The 21492-nt window shown below is 31.7% G+C and overlaps 1 protein-coding gene across 2 annotated transcripts in view; it reads right to left on the bottom strand.

The window, feature by feature from the left end:
* Positions 1-214: 214 nt before the first annotated feature.
* LOC144967064 (intraflagellar transport protein 172 homolog) overlaps positions 215-21492 on the bottom strand; it is a 36705-nt gene continuing 15427 nt past the window's right edge. The window contains exons 25-48 of one of the 2 annotated variants that reach the window (XM_078903872.1): positions 21376-21454; positions 20784-20904; positions 19611-19755; positions 19088-19177; positions 18618-18715; positions 17872-18007; positions 17390-17506; positions 16603-16745; positions 16165-16323; positions 15228-15408; positions 14800-14909; positions 14030-14050; positions 10723-10858; positions 10292-10390; positions 8773-8882; positions 7816-7879; positions 6983-7186; positions 6243-6353; positions 5579-5794; positions 4963-5022; positions 4440-4538; positions 3405-3558; positions 2876-2967; positions 215-1865 (exon numbers count right to left, since the gene is read on the bottom strand). In XM_078903872.1, coding sequence (XP_078759998.1) covers positions 1776-1865; positions 2876-2967; positions 3405-3558; positions 4440-4538; positions 4963-5022; positions 5579-5794; positions 6243-6353; positions 6983-7186; positions 7816-7879; positions 8773-8882; positions 10292-10390; positions 10723-10858; positions 14030-14050; positions 14800-14909; positions 15228-15408; positions 16165-16323; positions 16603-16745; positions 17390-17506; positions 17872-18007; positions 18618-18715; positions 19088-19177; positions 19611-19755; positions 20784-20904; positions 21376-21454 — 2835 coding nt within the window. In that variant the 3' untranslated portion in view covers positions 215-1775. The remainder of the gene's footprint in view (positions 1866-2875; positions 2968-3404; positions 3559-4439; positions 4539-4962; positions 5023-5578; positions 5795-6242; positions 6354-6982; positions 7187-7815; positions 7880-8772; positions 8883-10291; positions 10391-10722; positions 10859-14029; positions 14051-14799; positions 14910-15227; positions 15409-16164; positions 16324-16602; positions 16746-17389; positions 17507-17871; positions 18008-18617; positions 18716-19087; positions 19178-19610; positions 19756-20783; positions 20905-21375; positions 21455-21492) is intronic. The other variant, XM_078903880.1, reaches the window with a different exon arrangement.

Here is a 21492-nt window from a genome sequence, read left to right as displayed (position 1 = left end):
GAATAGATAGATAGATAGATAGATAGATAGAGAGAGAGAAGAGAGAGAGAGAGAGAGAGAGAGAGAGAGAGAGGAGAGAGAGAAGAGAGAGAGAGAGAGAGAGAGAGAGAGAGAGAGAGAGAGAATTTTTGTGAATGAAAAAAACAATCCCCCCCCCCCCCCCCCCCCCCCAAATAAAAATGATTTCATTGTTTAAAAAATAAGATAAGAACCATTTCAAAGTTAAAATTTATCTATTTATTCAGATAAATTCATTGTAACAATGACATATACAATAAAAATTGTGTAATCCGTCCACCTATTAAAACAAATGACAAAACTCAAAATCGGAAAAAAATATCTTTATATAAATACAGACACAAAACATACGCATTTTAAGGGGCGGTTTGGGTCTTTTCTAAAAATTTTTTAATAACCTATATTGGGCGGTTTTAATCATTCTGTATCATCAATATAGGTAAAAACAACATTTATGGTGAAAAATTTTAATTATCTGTGTTCATACCCATTTTGCGATCTAATTTGGGGGTCTGACATAAAAAAATATAACAATCTTGTGGCAAACGTTCCACAAAAACTAATGAAAGAATGACCTCCATATTCTTCCCTCTTGTCAACATTGTGCCATAGTGTGTCACCATAGAGAGATTTTACCGCTTTAGCTTATGGAATTTTTATTAGATCATTACAAAGTTGAGAATCAAAATGTTATGACAAAATTGATGTAAAAAATTCAGATTTAGGATTATAATTCAAAATTCACAAATCTTATCAAAAAAATCTCTCTATGGTGACATAATTCATTATCTCTGTTATAACTGTGGAAATTTTCAGACAATTCCATTGAATAGATTCTGAGAAACGTTTGACACAGTTTCCCATACCCTTAGAAAAATGACATATTGAGAAAATAGCAAAATGGCTTCCCGTTTTTCACACATTTCTTACTACCTGTACCATTTTCGACCTTGTATTTCGTGCCTTTATGGTCTACTTTAAGAATTTGGACTTCAATTATATTATTTCTAAGATAATAAAATATCATTTTCCACCAAAATCTCAAAATCAAATTTTTGAAGGATTTTCCTAATAATTAGACCCAAACCGCCCCTTAAGTAAGTGAATTGGACATACACATAACGATAGCACAAGGAAACTGAAATAAATAAAAACAATTTTTGTCAGGACGGAATTTCATTTGATTTATCACAGAAATGTTGAAGACAAAACTCTTTGAGATTTGTCAATTACTTGATATGCATCTATTTCTTTGTTATTTTAAAATCATCGCTTTCAATTCACCAAAACATATCCACTGAAGTGGACATAATATTTGAGAGATTGCCACTTTTTATATCTCAAATTTAAAGTAATAATATTGACTTTAATTTCTACTAAGTGAAATATTTTCGAAAGTGTAAAGTAGTTTTTTTTTTATCACTGGTTGCAAAAACGACTGTTAAAATAAATAAATTTATAAATAAAACTACATTTAAAAGGTTGAATATTTACTTTAAATATCCAAAGTGGGTTTGGTTGAAAATCAAACCACAAATATCTACAAAGACCAATACCAATGTTACCAATGGTCCCGACGATGTAGCATTTTATCACACATGATTGGAGGCTTTTAAAATGTAATCATTACATTTTGTGATATTAGAAACAAACTTTTTTTTGGTCATTTTCAAAATAAATCTCAAATCATAAATAATCACATGTCACAGGCAATATTGTTGTACCGTTTGGTTATAACCAACACTTTTAAATGTGTCTTATTGGAATGAGAAACTGGGATTAGGGGTAGCGCCACACCAGGCTGCGACAAACTTGAGAACGTCTTGTAGTTCTGGACTGTGTGAGACCTGACACAAAAGTAAATAATATTAAATTTTGCAAAGAATTCATAGACAGGCAATCTCACATGTTTATCTTTTTTTTCATGCTAAAGACAATTTTTTTTTACCGAAATTTTATTCCATATTGTCAAGGTTTCATCTTGCAAGTTATAGAAATTGGTTAGAATTTAAAGACTCGGAAAATGTTTATATTTTTAGTTGAAAAATTCTTTGTGTTACGAAAACAGTGTCATGAACTTGTTCACGCCTCTTATAAGCAGCAGTTAAATTAATTGAGATCAAGTTAGATCTGGTAGAAAATTGTGCTGACAGCTGAATATTTATGATTTAAGAATGTTTGACAAATTCAAGTAGCTGTGAACTGTGAGCTGTCCTCGGGTAAGGAATTTTACACACATTTTCCCGTTCAGTTTGGAATAAGTGCATGGTTATAGGCAGTGATGGATATTGTAAGATTGACAGCTGTAAAGGAGCCCAATGCATGATTTGAAGCCCTTAGTATGGAGTCGAAATTTGATTTCATGTCTTGCTGGGATTGGAAAAAAAAAGTACATGGCAAAATGTAATGAGTAAGATTCAAATCATGGATGAATTGTGATATTTAAAGTACAAAGCACCTGCATTTAAACGTGTGTCCTATCCAATTATTGCTTTCTTGTCTTTCAAAAAACTTTCGTATTTTCAATGTCTTACCTTGCGGCTATGTGGTCTGGTGGTATGACACTCGCTTTCGGATCGGAAGGTCCTGGGTTCGAGCCTCGTACTCGGCACATAGTTGAGTCCTTGGAAAAGGCCCTTTACTCACATTCTCTCACCGTACTCAGATGTAAAATGAGTACCTCGTCGTTGACAGCGGTGTCTTTGTCCGAAAAACTTGTAATATCGCCTAACAAGCGGCATATCCCGTCCTACATGTAAAATGTTGCTGTTGACCAGGGACCCCTTGTAAAGCACTTTGAGCACATTTAGTGGATATTGCACTATATAAAGCTCAATTTTTAAATATGTTTTTTTACCTTGGTTGCCATGAGAAGTTTGTTCCATTCCTCTTTATTGGCTACACGGTTAGCATTTTTAAACTCAACTTTGGCTCTAAGTACTGGGTAACCTGTAAGAGAAAAGAAAAACGATATTGAAAACAGAAGATCAGATAGAACTTACACAATAAAAATCTAAATGTAACACAATGGAAAAAAAAAATCTTTTATTGTCTCTGTGATAGATATCTGCTAATTTAACAGTTTCTCGGCAATACATATATGCTATTTTAGCTATTTGCTGTTGACACCGAATACAATTTACATTGCTTATAATGGAAAATCAACAAGCAATCTGCACACTTTCAAAATAAGAGAAATGCGATCCTAAAAATGTTTTCACTTCATTTACGCAATGACACATTAAATGCATCAAAGTTGTGATGATAATCTAAAAATGTCACATTTCAATAGTACTTACATGTTCACCAGTCACATAATCAAGAATTCAACATCTATAATTTCAAAGTATGACATTCATACGCTTATTTAAAAATTATTTTCTCACCTGATACAACACAAGGTAAGGATCGAATGCCTGTATCCATGGCAACAAGAGAAGCTTCATATGTCCCCCTCTCGTCCTTGGGCAAGCTCTGTTCTACCTTTCTGTCCATAGAGACAGCAAGAACCCATTCTTTCACCTCCTCGTGTTGTTGAGACTGTCATAAACACATACAAACAAAAAATTATAATAGAAGCAATTATTTTTGTATTATATAATTTTTAAAAATAAAATAAAAGCAACCGTTTTTGTCTATTTTATGTTATGTTATAAAAAATTTATAATAAAAGCAATTATTTTTGCCTGATTTAATCAGAGTTACAGAGATATATAAGGATAACATTCACTCCATAAGCCTGATGGAATTGAAAGATTACAAATCTAAATTGATCTAAAAATGACCAATCATCTAAAAGCAGTATAATATAGGAATGATCCCAATGCTTAAAATAGAATTTAAATCTTAATTCTGTAAGCATACGGCTATGTGGTATAGTGGTATGACATTCGCCTTTGGACCAGGTCCAATGTTCGAGTTCTGTTCTGAGTGATGCACAGTTGACTCCTCAGAAAAGGCTCAATACTAATATTATCTCACCATACCCAGGTGTAAAATGAATACCTGAGCGTTAACAGCATTGTCTCTGTAGGAAAAAAATTGTAGCATCGCCTAACAGGCCTCATGTTGCGTCCTACATGTTAAGTAATGCTGCTGGCTAAGGACCCCTTTTAAAGCACTTTAAGCACTTTTTGAGGATAGTGCGCTTTATAAATGCATGAGTCTTTTGGGATTTTTTATTTTTTAAAATTTTGATGTAAGTTAAAATATATGCCTTCATTCAGCAGGGTGAATTTTGCCTTACAGTCTACACACACACAAAAAAAGAAAATTTCCTATTCTTGTCATTTTGATTTTACATTCAATATCCAATTCATTCCTACACAATACCATATTGTTGCAATGGGTCACATATATCAAATAAAATACACAACACACCTTGATGATCATTTTAATTGTAATGTACACGTACAACTCACGGTAAGGTATGCTTTCTCAGGTAGTGGGATTTCAAACGGAATGTCTGTGTCTTGGAAATCACTGTTGTCCAACATATCAAGGGAACCTTCCTCCATCGCCTGGTCCGAACAAAAAAAAAATATTTGATGAAAAGTAAAATCTAAAAATCATCACTTAAGCTAAAAAACTAAAAAAAACACAAGCCATTAATGGTATTTAACAGTTCATTTAAAATTACTATTTTCCCAATTCCACTCACCTCAAATCAAAATCTATTTTTAAAGATTGCAGAGGGAAAAGGAGAACAATTGAAATGAAAAAAAATATAACATGAATCCATTTAACATCACAGGTGTTTCTGTTAGAGTTTAAAAAAAAAAAACAACATTTGTATGAAAAATAAAACAACATAGAAAAAAAGATTCGATTTACCAAAAAAAAAACGATTTCTGTTGTTTGTTTTTAATTTTACCAAAATTAAATTGCTCCATGAACATTGCAAATTATCAATACAAATACTGTATGAAAAGAAAAAAAACTCACCTCACTGATATCCAAATATCGGTTCAAAAAGACGAAAGCCATATTTTCCCATCCAAGAGTCTGTAGGGAAAATATAACAAATAACAATCATAATGACGATATTAACATTAATTCAAGAAATTAATAGTAATATTTCTAATAATCTACAATATAAAGGGGTGGGTGGGCCTAACGTTGTGTGGCTGATAACAAAGAAGAATTTAAAAAAAGAAGAAGAAGAAGAAGAAGAAGAAGAAGAAGAAGAAGAAGAAGAAGAAGAAGAAGAAGAAGAAGAAGAAGAAGAAGAAGAAGAAGAAGAAGAAGATCATGAAGAAGAAGAAGAAGATCATGAAGAAGAAGAAGAAGAAGAAGAAGAAGAAGAAGAAGAAGAAGAAGAAGAAGAAGAAGAAGAAGAAGAAGAAGAAGAAGAAGAAGAAGAAGAAGAAGAAGAAGAAGAAGAAGAAGAAGAAGAAGATGAGTAAAAAAGAAAAGAAAGAAGAAATCTTTACCCAGAGGCGAACATATCAGCTTACTTTCAAAGATCTAAAAAAAAAAAAAGCAAGATATCTTTCTGATCTCTCCAAAACAAATGTATGGCTTTTAGTTTCCACTATAGAATATTGTAAGTTACACTCACCCTGCTAATCATTCCAGCCTCATAGAATGCTTTGTCAGCAGGGATGATGTCAGTGTGACGTAGCAAGGACACGGATAGCTTGCCTGCAATGGTTTCTAGAGACTTCTGGCCCATGGCTGCACAGCGAGTGGAATTATAGTGGGCTATCAACAGGTACTTCTCAAACTCCTCATGCTGGGATGTGTTTGCATCAGATGATTTGCTCATATTTTCACACTAGGTGTAGGACAAGGATAAAATGAAATTGACATTAATATGGGTGATAAACGGTTTTAGGGGATGCTTCATGTAATATGACACAATCTAAATTCTGACATTCAAATAAAATCATATACCATGAATAATATATCATCAATCTTATTTAGGAATTATATTTTGTATATTAAACACATTTTCAAAAAAACAATTATAGATACATGTATAATATTATATTTGATAATCAGCATACGTGATTAAATGATGAAAAAAAATATGGCAATGGAATTCTATTTCTGATTTCTTTAGGAGAAAGTACTTCTTTGGCAAATCATACTCTTCATAAAAAATAAATGTGTTCATTATTATATCAATTTATATTTTTAATAAGTCAAATAATACAATAACAATATAATCAATGATGGAAAACAAAATAAAACCCAAACAAAATTTAGTCTGTATTATTTACCAGATCATGCATCATTCCCCTCAGTTCTGACCACGTACGATAGGCCTCAGGCTTGTTCAGATCTCTCTTTGCAATAACATCCGTGCAAATTCGTTTATATATATTGTAATTCTGGAATAATAAGAGAACATTACTTGTGATAATCAAAAATATACAAAGATGATTTATATTCAAAAGTTATGACAAATTTCTAAAAGCGCTTTGAGCATATTTGGTGGATATCGCGCTATATAAAGGCTCATGTTTAAAGGTGAGATCCTACAAAAAATAAATAATTATTCTCTGAAGCTAAACGCTGAGTCCATGACAATGATACAAAACATTGTTTTAATATTTAAATAATAATTAAGTTATCTGAGAAAACATCCACTTATTATCTAAACAGTCTGCAAGCCCGACCAAAATACAATCATGCAACATACAACTTAACCTACTAAACAATTGTCCCATGACTCTGACTAATTGGTCAATACAGATATTTCATGAAAAGCAAACAGGGCATCTAACTAATCTCTTCTTTGACAAATAAAGACAACAATTACTAATGTCTGCCTTTTAAACTTTTAAAATCTTTCCTATAACTTGATTAAATACTGTTTATACAAACAATTGAATAGCTTGGAAGAAAAGAAACCCCTAAAAACAAAACTGTTTTGTTCTGTTGAAGAATTCTGGTTGGTTTTTTTCTTTTTTTTAAAAATCAACTGTATTTCAGTACTTAGTCTAACTGTACCAAATACCTGAGGCACAGCTGGTGTTCCATATTTAGCATATTGTTCCATGGCTGCCAGTGAGTTATTATTTTTGATGAGGTGAGTGGCGTACAAAGCCACATATTTCTGTAAGACCTTAGGATTTTGTTGTTCTGCTGTCTGTAAGCATTTATCCCACTCTCCTCTTTCTGCATACAAATCTAGTGCTCCAATGACATCCACACTTGCAAGCTGTTGATTCACACACACAATAAAAAAAAAAGTAACTTTAGTTTTTTTGTTTTTTAAAAATTTAGTTACCGGGTCAGTTGAAATGTAAAAAGAAAATTAAATTGAAATTTCTATGTTTTTTTGGTAATCAAAAGTCACGTTCAAGGCCAAGGAGATCAATATTTATCATCAAATTGAAAAAAAATAATTGATCAGTTTTAACGACAAGTGGGTTATATAAAGATAACAAAGTTACTCGGAAAAGTAGAAAACTTCTTTTATTAAAAGATCATTCATTTTTTAAAGATGATATCGATTAAAATGCATCGATCCTCAAACAATTGGGTCTACCACAGAAAAATGATGATGATGATGATGATGATGATGATGATGATGATGATGATGATGACGATGATGAAACTTGGCTTGAATTTTTTGTATTTTAAGAGAAAGTGAACATAAGACTTTTGACAAATTAAGGTATAGCTGCTTGTACTTAAAACTGCTCAGTACCTAGTTCATGTTATAACTTTGAGCTTCGTTTATGATTACCCTTCCAGGCTTTCTAATTGATGCAAATTTTCAAAAGCATCATAATATGTATATATGTTGTTTAATAACAAGGGTAAACATTTATGGTTAACACTCACATCATCTGCTTTGCCTTGGTTTTTGCAGAATTCTTTGTATTTTTCATCGACATAAGGTTCATATCTGAAATATTGAGAATAATAAAAATCATAAAATAATTTTATTTAAAAACAATAATAGAACAATGAATTGAAAAAAAAAATATAGAGACTTTGGGCAGAATTAATATTAAACCAATCAATTGTATTTGATTTGCAGGCATTTAAAGTATTTATCATCAACTTATTATCATTACTTCATCAACGTCACTACTCTCTTTCTCTCACTCTCTATCTATCTCTCCCTCTCTGTCTATCTATCTACCTTTTATTTAAAATTAGTTCACCGATACGTCTCAATATTTTCAGTAAAATCACACATCTTGCAAATGTAATCAACACATTAATATAGAATACGTTCATTCCATTATCTCCCTAGTCAGACTGTGTGTACCTGTCAGATCAATTCTCATTGAGTGATACAAGTTGTGTTTGCATGAGTATCTCTGATTACAGAGAGTATTTACAGAGTATTACATAAGACACAGTCATTGATTTTAGCCCAAAGACAAAAACATTTCATAATGCAGTGCTGCATACTATTGGCTATAAAAATAAAATGGTCGGAGTGAAACAGTATCTTTTGTCTGAGAGGGAGGGGGTAGAGAAAGAGAGAGTTTAAACTGATAGTCAACAGTCAAGAACTTTTTTTTTTCTGGAAAAAACAAACCAGAATCAAAATTATTGGGCAAAACATGATTGTTTCCTGCCAATAAAAATTGTCAGTGTAACTTCCTCTCCCCTGCCGCCACGCTGTCTTCACCGATAATCCCCTCCCTGCGCAAACACAACTTGTTAACGTTGATAGTCAGAGTTGGGATTTTAAGAACGACAACTGTAGTAAAGAAGTGAAACTCGCACTGATTTAACATCAACTACAACTTGATAAAAACTCAATTGACAACTGCCTCCACTGACCTTGGCTCCATTTCTTTGGCGACTTTCTTTGCCTTGTTCCAGTCTCCAGCACTGATTAACATATCGATACCTTCTTTAATCATGTCAATGCTAAGGTAAAGCTCTGCAGCCTGATGGTGATGTTAAAGTAATAATACTTATTATTGTAAATATGATGATGATGATGATGATAGTCCCGTCATAATATAACGTAATGGTTAAAAAAAATGTTCTGCTTTCCAGCACTAAATATAGAAATATCGCAATCATTAGTATGGGGGTACCGACAACTCAGCAGGTACAGAAATCTCCTCTTACGAAAAGGGACTGCGTTCAGTCCCCAATGCAGTCAATGTTTTTTCATGTCCTACTGTCCATCCAGCAATAATTGGATAGATGAGTCTAGAAGACCTTGCAGAAAGTACTTTGAAATAGACTAGCATCCAACAGGTAGCAAGCAATTATTATTTGTTTTAGCACTATTGGGATAAACTCCAGCCAAATGATCCTTATGGCTTTGGAGGACTGGTTTGTTTTTTTTTTAGTTATTAACATGTATATACTTAATCATTAATAAATATGAACAGGATGGAGGGGTGTGAGATGGGCCAAGTGAATAAGGCATTTCACTTCAACCAGAGAGATCCAAGTTCAAATCCTGTTTCCATTTATTCAGTGAGCAAGAAATTTAGCCCCTATTGTTCACTTTGCAGCAATTTACTGTGGCTAACGCCTGGGCTATCTTAGTCTTTCCTCTTGATAGACCCCTAAAGAAAAATAAAAGTTCTTTGGAGCCATTACACCTATTGAGTCCAGGTTTATCCCAGTTTCTTTAGCATGAAGTGGATGATAGTAATTGCTTGCTACCCTTTCGATACGCCGCTAGTCTCTTGCAAAGTACTTTCTACTAGATCTAACATACCCATCTACCCAAAATCACTGCTGGGTGGATTGGGGTTGAAACTAAATCTCGACATCACACTGGATCAATCTCAATCCCTCTGCTTGTGAAGTGAGTGCTCTACCAACTAAGCGATTGAGTGCCCCTTGACGACGAATAAAGGGAATCTTATTTCAATTTATTTCACTGTTTTGTTTAATGGTAAATTTTATTAATATCTTTGCCGAGGAATAATAGTTACATCAAGATTTTTAAAAATATTATTATTATTATTATTAGTAGCAAAAGACTACTTTGTTTATAAATGGTCTATGGCATATTAAATACAAGTTTGGAAATCAAACAGAATAGTGTGCAATAAGTTTGACTTGACGGTTTAAGCATGTGGAGTCATTAATTCCATCAATGATTAAAATTTGCCGGCGGATGTAGTTAGCTCTAAAAACCTTAAACAGTTCAGAGACAGAATCGCTTCTGTACCACTCTAAACATCAACATGTCTGTGACAATACACTCCAGGTGGTTTGCAGATATGCAGGAAGAAGAAGAAGAAGAAGAAGAAGAAGAAGAAGAAGCAGAAGAAGAAGAAGAAAAAGAAGAATTTTTTAACATTCATAAGAAATAAGTGTCGACACATACTGGAGCATGAGCTTTGATCTCAGCAAGTCTGGGACAAACGACCTCCACAACTCTTGTGGCCTTGTTGCTTTCCAGGAATTTGATAGCTATGTCTCCTGCCTGGAATGGATGAAATAAATGAAGAATTGTGAAATGAATTGACTGTGGTAAATCTGTGGTTATTTGCATATTTGTGTAATAGTATAATAACAAAAAGTCAGATGTCGCGCTGACTGTTCTTATTATTTTAAAAAATTATTATTATTATTATTATTATTATTATTATTGCTATTAATATTATTATTATTTTTGTTATCATTATCATTACCATCATCATCATCATCATCATCATCATCATCATCATCATCATCATCATCATCATCATTCTTCATCAAAATCACAAGAAGTTAATTACATTCAAGGAGCCAACTCGTTACTTCTTTTCATTTTACCTTCATCAGGCATTTCTCAACTATCTTGACATCAGGCACCGAGTCAGCAGTGACCTTGAGGTAGCACTCTACCGCCCTCTGGTGTTCTCCTGAAGCCTCCCATTCTCTGGCTTGACGTACAATAGCTTCAGCACCTCTGGGAAGGGGTAATAACAAAGACAGTAAGATTTTAAATATGGTATTATTAGAGAGAAGGTACAAAAGTCATGTCATACAGGCGATGAGGATGGTGATGATGATGATGATGATGATGATGATGATGATGACGATGACGATGCTGATAATGGAGATGATCATGATTACAAACTGAAAATCTATCATTCTAGAGCTTAATGATATAATGTTGGTTCTATACAGTGAAGCATGTTGATTGGTTTTTAGACTTTTACGTCTCATGTACACACTATATGTACACAAGCATATGTAACTCAAGTTGAAATTGGCCACGTTGAAAAATTGTTGAGCAATTTTATATCAAATTACCATTCATTAAAAAAAAACATGACAGGGTTTTAAAGGAAGAGATAGCTATGCATTAAATAACCACAATAAAATATCAATGATTTGTAATTAATATCAAAATATTTACATTTTTGTAATTATTATTTTTTTAGCTTTTGTTAATTTCTGAAAAGGAATAAAAAATCCAAGAGTATATATATATAAAATAAATAAAAATTCTAGGTTTGAAAAAGCTAATATAGAAGTGATAGGTTTTAGAAATTAATCAAAGGATATTTTTAAAAATTAAAATTTAAGACAAAGCTTATTATGGATACATAAAAAGGTAAAAAAGTTGAGCCGATTTCAGTCTATTTCAAAGAACTCCACTATCACGAGGAACAATTCCAATGCACCAACCAGGATTACAATTGAAAAAAAAAGTGACAAATCAATATGCTCCTTTTTTTTTTTTAAATTGTGACCTCAAACAATCAAACAATACAATGTCAGAGTGATAAAGATGCTTAAAAATAAATATAAAGCTCAACGTATTCAATTTGAATAAAAATAACTGCCTTCATTGCGCAGAATGAAATCTGTATTTTCAAACTCAAATAATATTATAATTTCCTTATTTCCTTTATTTTGACTATATACCAGAATGATAAGGCGTATCACAAATTGGCAACAAAATCTTTACTTTCTTTATTAATAAATTGAGATTTAAAAATTGAAAAAGAAATGGGTAAAATTTGAGCTTTTATATAACGCAATGTCCTCTAAATGTGTCTAAAGTGTTTTACAAGGGTTCCCCAGCCATTAACACACGAAAGATCTAGGATGACAAGACATGACAAGATGACCCAACTTGCAAAAGCACTTTAAATATTAGCATTCAAAGACCTAAGTTTAGAGTCATCTTAATCTGTCGATATATGAAGTGTTGGTTCTTTAGGCCAAACCGAGAAAACAAAATTGTTTTGTCAGTTTATGGCAGTATATAATTAGCTTGTTTCATGTGCCCATTGCATAATCCGTATGTGCACTGAAGGTGAAGAAAATATAAATCATATATTTTTTTATACTCTGAAGACGTCTATACCAGTATTAATTTCTTTCAAATTTAATTCAGGGAAAATCATTCAGCAAAGAAATGCTTCTCCAAAATGTAAAGAAATATCTCAAATATGTTTGATTTCCACTTTTAAAATCGATTAAAATATATGTACATATATTGAGGCTGAAGTCGCTGACTTGTTAATATAAACATTTTAAATTTTCAAAAAATCCCAAGCTCCGCTGTTTTATCATTTGACTAAGATCAGTTAATTGTCTATCAACCTTTCAGAAGTATTTAGACAGAATTGCAAATACAGTAGAGCAAACTTATCTTATAAAAGACATGCTCATTACGAATGGATGAAATAAAAAAAAAAACCCACTCATCTCTGTGCACCATTCTTTCAACTTATTATTTCAACACAACATACAATTACAGATTTAAAGAACTACTATCATAGAAAACTGTCAATGATTGCTTTTAATATCTTGGTCTGCAGAATTTTGTTATTTGTAACTCTCATTTTCCAAATACAATTTGGAGAAACACGGGGTTTTGGACAGAAAATTCCTCATTTCTATAAAACATTTCCAGCGTATATAAATATGGATTTTCTACTTTAGTAGGTAAGAAGATGCCAATATTTATATGACATAATATTCTTTCGAATTTTAGCTATTTGAGTGCAGAGAACAGCAGTTGCTTGACTAAAGTATGTCTGGGCAACAGTTTGCTTCATTTAGCTTTGCCATATGGATAGGTTAATATCATCATATCGAACGTCTGACAAATGCACTTTGATAATAACATTGTGTATCTTTTAAGGATGAAAATAAATGAAACGAGAGTATCAATATAGTTATTGAAAAGACATTCACATGGGATGGTTTATACACAAGGCACACACATTTCTAAAGAAAAGTATATTCTCAATACAATGCAATATCAAATATTATTGTATATTAGATATTAACAATTTTGCACAGCCACCAATAAGAGGTATAGACACTCAAGGACACTAGCAAAGTAAAAAATAAAATAATAACCATTTTTATTTGGGGTGATAATGATGATGATGATGATGATGATGATGATGATGATGATGATGATGATGATGATGATTATAATGATGATGATGACGACGGAAAAAGAAAAGGATAATGATAAGTTAATTGTTTTTATTTGTCACAAAAATTATGATGGCACATACAGTGACTACTAGACAGCAGTGTTGATTTGATGAATACAACTAAGGTTTAGAATTAGATGGACAATGGAAAAAAAAAAAAAGCAATAATTAAAAATAATAAAATCGGATTAATGGTGAGCCATTTTAATAAAAACTGTCTTTTCCCACCAATCCACCACGTTAAGACTTATAAATTGGTTGGAGTTGTGTTTAGAATAACCAAGCATACAGTCATGAAATTAATGCGCCGTGGCTATAAAAGTAAAACGCATGACATGAAGTTAAAAAGAAAAAAGAAACAAAAATATAATAAAGTATTGTAAAACACACAAATGATCATGGTTATATGAAAGCAAAGTTTAGTGTATTAATATTGAAAACAGACCAGGGTATTAAATAAAATGTGTTTGTTTCTCCTTATATAGCAAATATAAAAAGTAATAAAAAAATGGAGAAATATAATACATATTTTAAAATGGCATTAGTCTGACATACAAATGCTATTTACACAAAACATGAAGTGAGAATCAAAGGCAAAAAAGATGTGATTTTAGCGATAATCTACAGTAATCATTAAGAAACACAAATATTGTAAATGTAAATAATATACTTACGCCCCGCCTCCTACTGCTCCACTATTGTATGACAATAATTAGGATAGCAGTTTAATTTATGATTTACTTCTTTCCAATGTGAACGAAATTCTTTTTAAACTTTTATTTTTAGGACACAATTCACTATAGTGTAAAAGGTCAATCTAGAGTTGAATGTTAACATTTGTTTCAGAGGCATCATTGTTATGATTCCTAAGGAATGCTACAATCTAAAATCCTCAATTAGTTTTTTTATACCGGCTCTATTGATCAGGAGCAGCTTGACAAACATCAGATTATTATTATTATTATTATTATTATTATTATTATTATTATTATTATTATTATTATTATCATTATTATTATTATTATTATTATTATTATTATTATTATTATTATTATTATTATTATTATTATTATTATCATTATTATTATTATTATTATTATTATTATTATTATTATTATTATTATTATTATTATCATCATCATCATCCTCATCATATTTTTATCATTATCATTTTCGTATCTCATGACACCTTACAAAGGCAGCATGCAATGAAAATGTCATGCTCCCATGCGTTTAACTGACAATCCCTCATGCATTTTTACCTCCAGTGTATATTATTTTACTCTCCTGTCTATATTTATGTATTATCATTATTATACTGGATAATTATTTTCCCAAAGGACATTTGTAAGATATTTCTCATAGCACTAAATTAAAAGGACAAAAAAATAATAAATCAATTCAATGTCCAATTTTACAATAAACTTAAAAATTAAACTCTCACCTTCCAGAACGATCCACGGCTTCCCTGTCATATTCATCTTGTAACTGTTGTAATTTATGAGGGAGATATTCTTTACAGACACGCAGTGCATCTTGCCACATACCCGAGTCCTGAGTGATAAAAAAATATACTTAAAAATCAAATTTGGACCATTTTCTAACACATTCTCTTACTCATATCCAAAACAAATTGCCACAGTTCATTTGGATGTAATAAGTCACCCCAAACTCTATCCTGTTCAGCAATTTTTTATTTGACATTTTATATCTAAACTTTTATCTGTTGTTCCTCAAGTCTAAGATAGAACACAATCATTTTAAAAATATCATCACTAAAATTTTGTGTTATATTACTTCACGTGACAACAAAGTTCTGCTAATAAAATAATTTATCGCAAGGGTAAATATTCAAATTAATAGTTTCCATACCTTATAAAATTTGATGGCAAGTTCAGGTCTTTGTGCACGCAGCAGGTAAGATTCAGCCTTCTGATAGTCTTTCTCTTCAAAGGCAAAGCGAGCCTGTCCTACAAGTACATCTGCTACAGAATCCTGGTCATGGGCCTCAGCTACCCGTTGTGCTGAATCCCAATCTTGATTGTGGACGTACCTGATGTGTGTAGAGTATGTTTATTAGTTGGTAAGTAGATGGAAGATAATATCTTGTTTTTCTTTTCATTTTTTTCATATAAATGACTCTTGCAAGTATAAAGGAAAAAAAAATCAAAAGGCTTAAAAAAATAATAATAAATGATAATCATCAAGCTATGATTAAATCATCATCAGCAACTTCATGTTATATATCATTCTTTATCATGTTGGTTCATTTCTTTCACTTCCTTTTTGTGTTATTTATTTATTTTTTTAAAGCATTTCAATTTTATCTCAACTATTATTGTTTCAGGTGTCTGTGTCAGACACCAACTCCCCCTTCTAAGTACAAACTCAATCTTCCAAAATTCTAGACAAAATGTTACGGTAAGTGGTCTGAAATTATGACAAAAACATTTAAGCAAAATAACACATACACACAATTATCAGACACATTCTGATAAGACTACCTCGAAATTTGTTTAAAAACCTTATATCCACTCAAGAGAGCATATATATGTGTTCTCATCGTTATTGTAATAAAATTTATATTAGTAAATAATCTTCATTCAATAAAAAAATAATTGTCAACAGCATATATAAGGATTTACATAAATAGGCCAAAATTTTCTTACATTGGGTGTTTACTAAAATATAGAAAATCCTGACAATACTTTAGTTGATCTACAAATATAATCTTATTCTATCCGTTTTCAAAGTTTTAGTATTTTTTATCATCTTTAGTAATCTCCTTGGAAAAGTGTCTTCAACATACATGAGTACAGCTTCCTTTGGCCTGCTGGCTTTGACAAACTCTTGTTCTGCCTCTCTGAATTTGCCTTCATCCTCCAAATACATCGCGTGTTTTAAATATACATCTGGTAACTTCTCTTTCATGGCGATGCTGCAAAGCTCAAAGGCAAAGTCAAAAGCACTGAAATGTAAAAATAAAAATAATAAAAATGAAAAATTCATGTTTTATTTTTGGTTTGTTTTTTTGAATGCGAAAACAATGTTTCATACACAAAGACTAATTAACTTCAGACAAGAAACTAATTAACAATTTAAGTCTTTAAACTTTTGTCTTCAAATAAAAACAAGATTGCCTGCAAAATCATTAAAGGACGTAGTAAATTTATTGTCAAAACATGAGAAAATATCTCTGCAAAGAAACACCCCCTTTTTCTCACTTCAGTTTAAAGAGACTACATACCAGTTTTCTGCAGCATAATCAATAGCAGCTTCCAAAAGTCCAAATTTGTTGAGTAGTTTGACAGCTGAGTCTCCTCCAAGGTTTTTGGCCCACAAATAGGCAACTTGTTTGCCTGCATTTTGGCCACCTTGTGCTTTAGCCACCTGGGTAGGTTACAAATTTTAAAATAAGAGATGATCTTTAGTTGATCAATTATATAAATTCGGGTCTGGTAATCATAAATCTTGACATTTCGTTGATGAATGGTTAGAATTTTAAAATTAAAGAGGACAAATAGTTTCAATAATATATAGACATACCAACCAGTATGGAATTGGGTATTTTAATACCAAATTTTGTATAAAAGCATGAGTAGCAAAAAGTTTTGACCTGCTAAAAATATAAATCTCCTATCTATACCACCATGATTCAAAATCAATTAGATTTTTTAAAAAATTTGTTTAAAATTGTTTAATTATGTATCTATTTTTACATTGTTTTAAAATGCGCTTATAGTTTGATGGAAAATATATATCAAAAAACAAAACCAAAACAAAACAACATGAAACAATTGTTGGTGATTGGCAAGTCTGTAAAATATGATAACTGAATTTTATTTTCAAAATAAGCATTACATTAACCAGCAGTTAGGACATTTTGAGGTCACTTATCCTGTGGGAAAAATCTAGAAATTGATACATAATCAGGAAGAAGAAAAAAAATACAGAGGAAAAAGAGGAGATCTTTATCAGAGGGTATAGGAAAAAGAAGACATCTAAGGTACAAAATCACAAAGCATACAACATACCCTATAGGCCTCGTCCCACATGTCTTGGTTCCTGTACATATTGACAGCAGCCTTCCAATCCCCAGCCTCCTGGTAATGATGCTCTGCTTGCCTGAAGTTGTTTTCGCCCTCTAATTCCTGGCAGCAAGTGACACACATAATTTTCAAGCATTTAATTGTAACAAATTCATACAATCGATAGATTGCCAAACCATAATGCCAGTAAAACAAGACTAGGAACAGACCATATTTATTGATAATAAAAGGTCCCACTGTTTCAATCAAGATTCATAACAAAAACAACAACAAAATAAGAAATAAATAAAAATAACATCCCAAAATAAAATTTATTGCAGTGGCTTGCGAAGAATGATTTTTAATTCACACAGTTACAATAAGTTACAGAAACAAAATTTAACACAAAAATACAAGACAGACAGACAGACAGACAGACAGACAGACAGACAAAAAGAAAGACATCCTAATCACACAGAATCACAAACCTTGGCTAGATGTAGGTGTGTATCAGCCAGTAAGTTTTCATGGTAGTGTTTGACAAGACGAATCATGTCCACGTACATGCGTTGTTTCTTGTACATTGTGATGGCCAGGTCTGGTTCTTCAACTGCCACATACAACCTATATAATGGAATAATGATGAATATTTCTGATTCGATACAGTTGGGATTGAGTGTGATGAATTTTTAAAACATTGTTATTAAAATATATTTTCTACATCCTTTCTCTTTCAGTATTTCATTTCTTTAAAGCTCTCATAAATAAACTTTAAAATATGCATTTTCAAGCAACAACATATCGTGTATAAAATAATAGTATAAAAAAAAGTTGTCTCTGATACACATTTAGAAAATAGCTAAGAAGAACAAATAAAGTTTGAGGAATGTCATATTTTGTGAATTAAATCAGCAAGAATCTGTTCTGTTTAGTGAAAGAAAATGCATCAGTTGAGAGATAATTTTTTTTTGCTATTTTTAAGTTTTCACTTTATGCACACTTGATTGAATACTAAACCAAAATAGATCTTTTTTTTCTTTTTTGGCAAAAGCTTATGAAAACAAAATGTGTCTCTTCGAAGCTATTTAGATATATTTCATCCCTTAAAATCCAGTTACGGGAAATATACGTAAATATGTAGTATCTGAGAGCCCTGAGAACAGTTACAACCTGTAATCAGTATTATATTCATTTTGATATCGCTATTTATAGCCATGACAGGATCAAATCTTACCTTTCAGCTTCCTTGAATTTTCCTTCATCCTCCAACTGTTTGGCTTGTGCTATGTACAAATTGGACACATCTTCACCCTTCATGTACGTAGCTGCCAACTGTATTTAAAACATGTAGAGAAAATAATTCAATAAAGCCATAAATCAAACATTTGACCTTCAATTATAATTTGCATTATTTAAAAAAAATATTCAAGACCCTTTTCAACAATCTACTAATGTTCTTGGCACATCATTTGTAAATAATGACTTCATTTAGTGTTTTTTGCTGTAATGATTGAAGGATCATCCGAAAAAGTGTCCCTTTCTGTCAAAATGGATTTACACATCTTTTGATCGTAAATAATGACAGATTATTCAGGACTACTCTTGATTGTAAAGTGAAATTATCTTGCTTCCTTTAGGTTCACACTAAGTGCATCCAGGGAAGTTCTAATAAGTCATAACCCCTCCTCGTGGGTCTTCACTCACCTTATGTGCCAATTCCCATTTGCCAGCTTGGTTGTACATATCTACGGCTTCTCTGGTACAACCCGCTTCTACATAGAATTTCTCTGCAGCCTGAAACAAAAAATAAGATGACATTGGGTTAGGTGAATAAATAATAAACATAATCAAATAATCTAAACATCACCAATCATACTCTATAGTCTATGACAATTTCCCTGTCATTCTAATTGCAATTTGAGGGCCTTGTAGGTCATTAGTAGATCGTATGACCCGTTTTAAGATAAACCTGGTTTGGTTTACGTTACACGGAAAATGGTTCCCAGTCTCCCTGTTCAGCCAACACAAACTGTAAATGTGGGTCAATTATTGGATGTTAGAAATGACTCTACCATAATCAGAGGGTAGCACATAATATCAATGCTTCATTTTATGCTTACGCAAGATATAATCACAATGGCTATCAATAATATACTAATTATTCACTGTTTTTTATTATAGCAATAATCCTCTATAAGCAAATCCATTACTGCAAACAATACAGCACCTCATACTCCCCAATAGAAGCATAGTGATCTCCAATTTTCTTGTAATATCTTGCAGACATAGCAGAATCTTGTATCTCCAGGATTTGAACAGCTTTTGCCCACTGCCTAGAGTTGATGGCGGCCTCAACAGCTTTGGTTGTAGCTCTGATCAACGAAAACAAATTTTAACTTCGTAACCCTTTAAATATTTACATTTTTAATGTAGCAAAATATTACTGTATAATGTAAGTCGGCAGCATATGTTTTAGAATCCTCTTTAATTTTAGACTGCAAAAAAATATATCATTTAAAAATAGTCAAAAGAGAATGGTTTCCTTCATTTTCATTTGCCTCATAAATGAGTACGTTACTAAAAGAAAGGATAATACAGGAAAAGTTTGAAAATATGCCCCACTGCCTTTAGGTATTAAATCAGTGAGAATTTGATTCTGATGACTGAATGTACAGTATAAATGATACAATTTCGAGTTAAATGCTCTTTTCAGGATAGTAAATATTCATTTAAAAAATGCTTTCATTACTTCAATTATTTAGATTTAAAAAACAATTCTTTTCATTTGGTTTATAATAGTGTAGAATCACATATGTGAAAATAAAAGACAACAGCTGTGTTAAAATGCGCTGGCTGCAGAGCGTCTTTCTCACAGCAGACAGAAGGTACAGTACTAGTCAGGTTCTGGATTCGATACCATCAGTGCAAAGTTTATTCACCATTGTCTTCTGTCACTTCAGTTCTTGTTATAATTTAACACATGTGCCTGTCCAATCACTTCTATGAATTTATAGATTTTAATAAAACTTTCCCTAATGAGATTTTCAAAATAAGTAATGACGGATTATCATTTAAGGAATGCATGGTTCTTTGCTAAAAATAAATTTAAAATTCCTAAAACTCCAGTAACTCACACTGGGAGTGGGAAAGAATTATTGAAAATTAAATGCCGTGATAATATTTAATTACTTTAACTACTTACCATTAAATTTCACAATGTTTACATGTCTTGTTTTTAAAAACAAATTAGACAACCATGTAGCAGGAGGCTGACACTGATTTAGACCAACAAATAAAAGTCATTTTACTGTATAGTATGTGATCTGAAACAACTTTACTATATGTCACTTAGCTTTGAGCGGAATAAAAAGATTTTGAAATTACAAAAATGCATACATACCCTGCTTCTATGTAATGATTGATAGCGGCATCCAACTGTTTCTGAGACACCAGATAATCACCAAATTCTTCTTCCAGTTTGACAACTTCTGTGGGGAAGGCATGGCGGGCCAGATCCACAGCTACATAGAAACAAAAAAAGATATAGAACATAAAATAATAGTTTACAAAATAATTACACATTGCCCTTAACTCTTGTACATTACAGAAGATCAAATTCGGAGGTGACCTTCAATAAGTCACTTTTTTATCGACAGAAAAATCGCTATTTTTTTTTTGGTTATTTATTTTGTGGGTTAAAGGGAAAAATAATTCTTCACTTTATTGAACTACACACTACATGCTTTAAAGGTTAAGCCTCCCACTGGTGATTCCAAGATGTCTAATAGATTGAAAAAGAGTGCTATCTGGGTCGGGTTTAGCAGATTATGAAAGTCACGTCCTCAAATGCAAGCACTCAACATGGTGCAAAATTATTAAATGACCTTAAATTTCTTTTGGTTAAATGGACCAATTTTATGAAAGCAAAACATACCAAATAGATGCACAAACCAAACAAAAAAGATAGCCTCCAATTGGAAAGCAAAGTTTACCTCTGCGATAATCTTTTCCTTTCTTGAAGCATTCCATAGCTCTCTGAAAATCTCTGATCTTTTCATAAAGATCTCCAGCCTAAATTTTAAAAAATAAATAATTGAAATAAGCATTAA

Source organism: Berghia stephanieae, chromosome 1 (genome assembly GCF_034508935.2).
Source record: "Berghia stephanieae isolate SIO BIC M18660-M18661 chromosome 1, UCSD_Bste_1.3, whole genome shotgun sequence".
In the NCBI taxonomy this organism is placed as follows: Eukaryota; Metazoa; Mollusca; class Gastropoda; order Nudibranchia; family Aeolidiidae; genus Berghia; species Berghia stephanieae.
The sequence above is the reverse complement of the archived record's forward strand: the minus strand, read 5'-3'. Positions and strand labels throughout refer to the sequence as shown.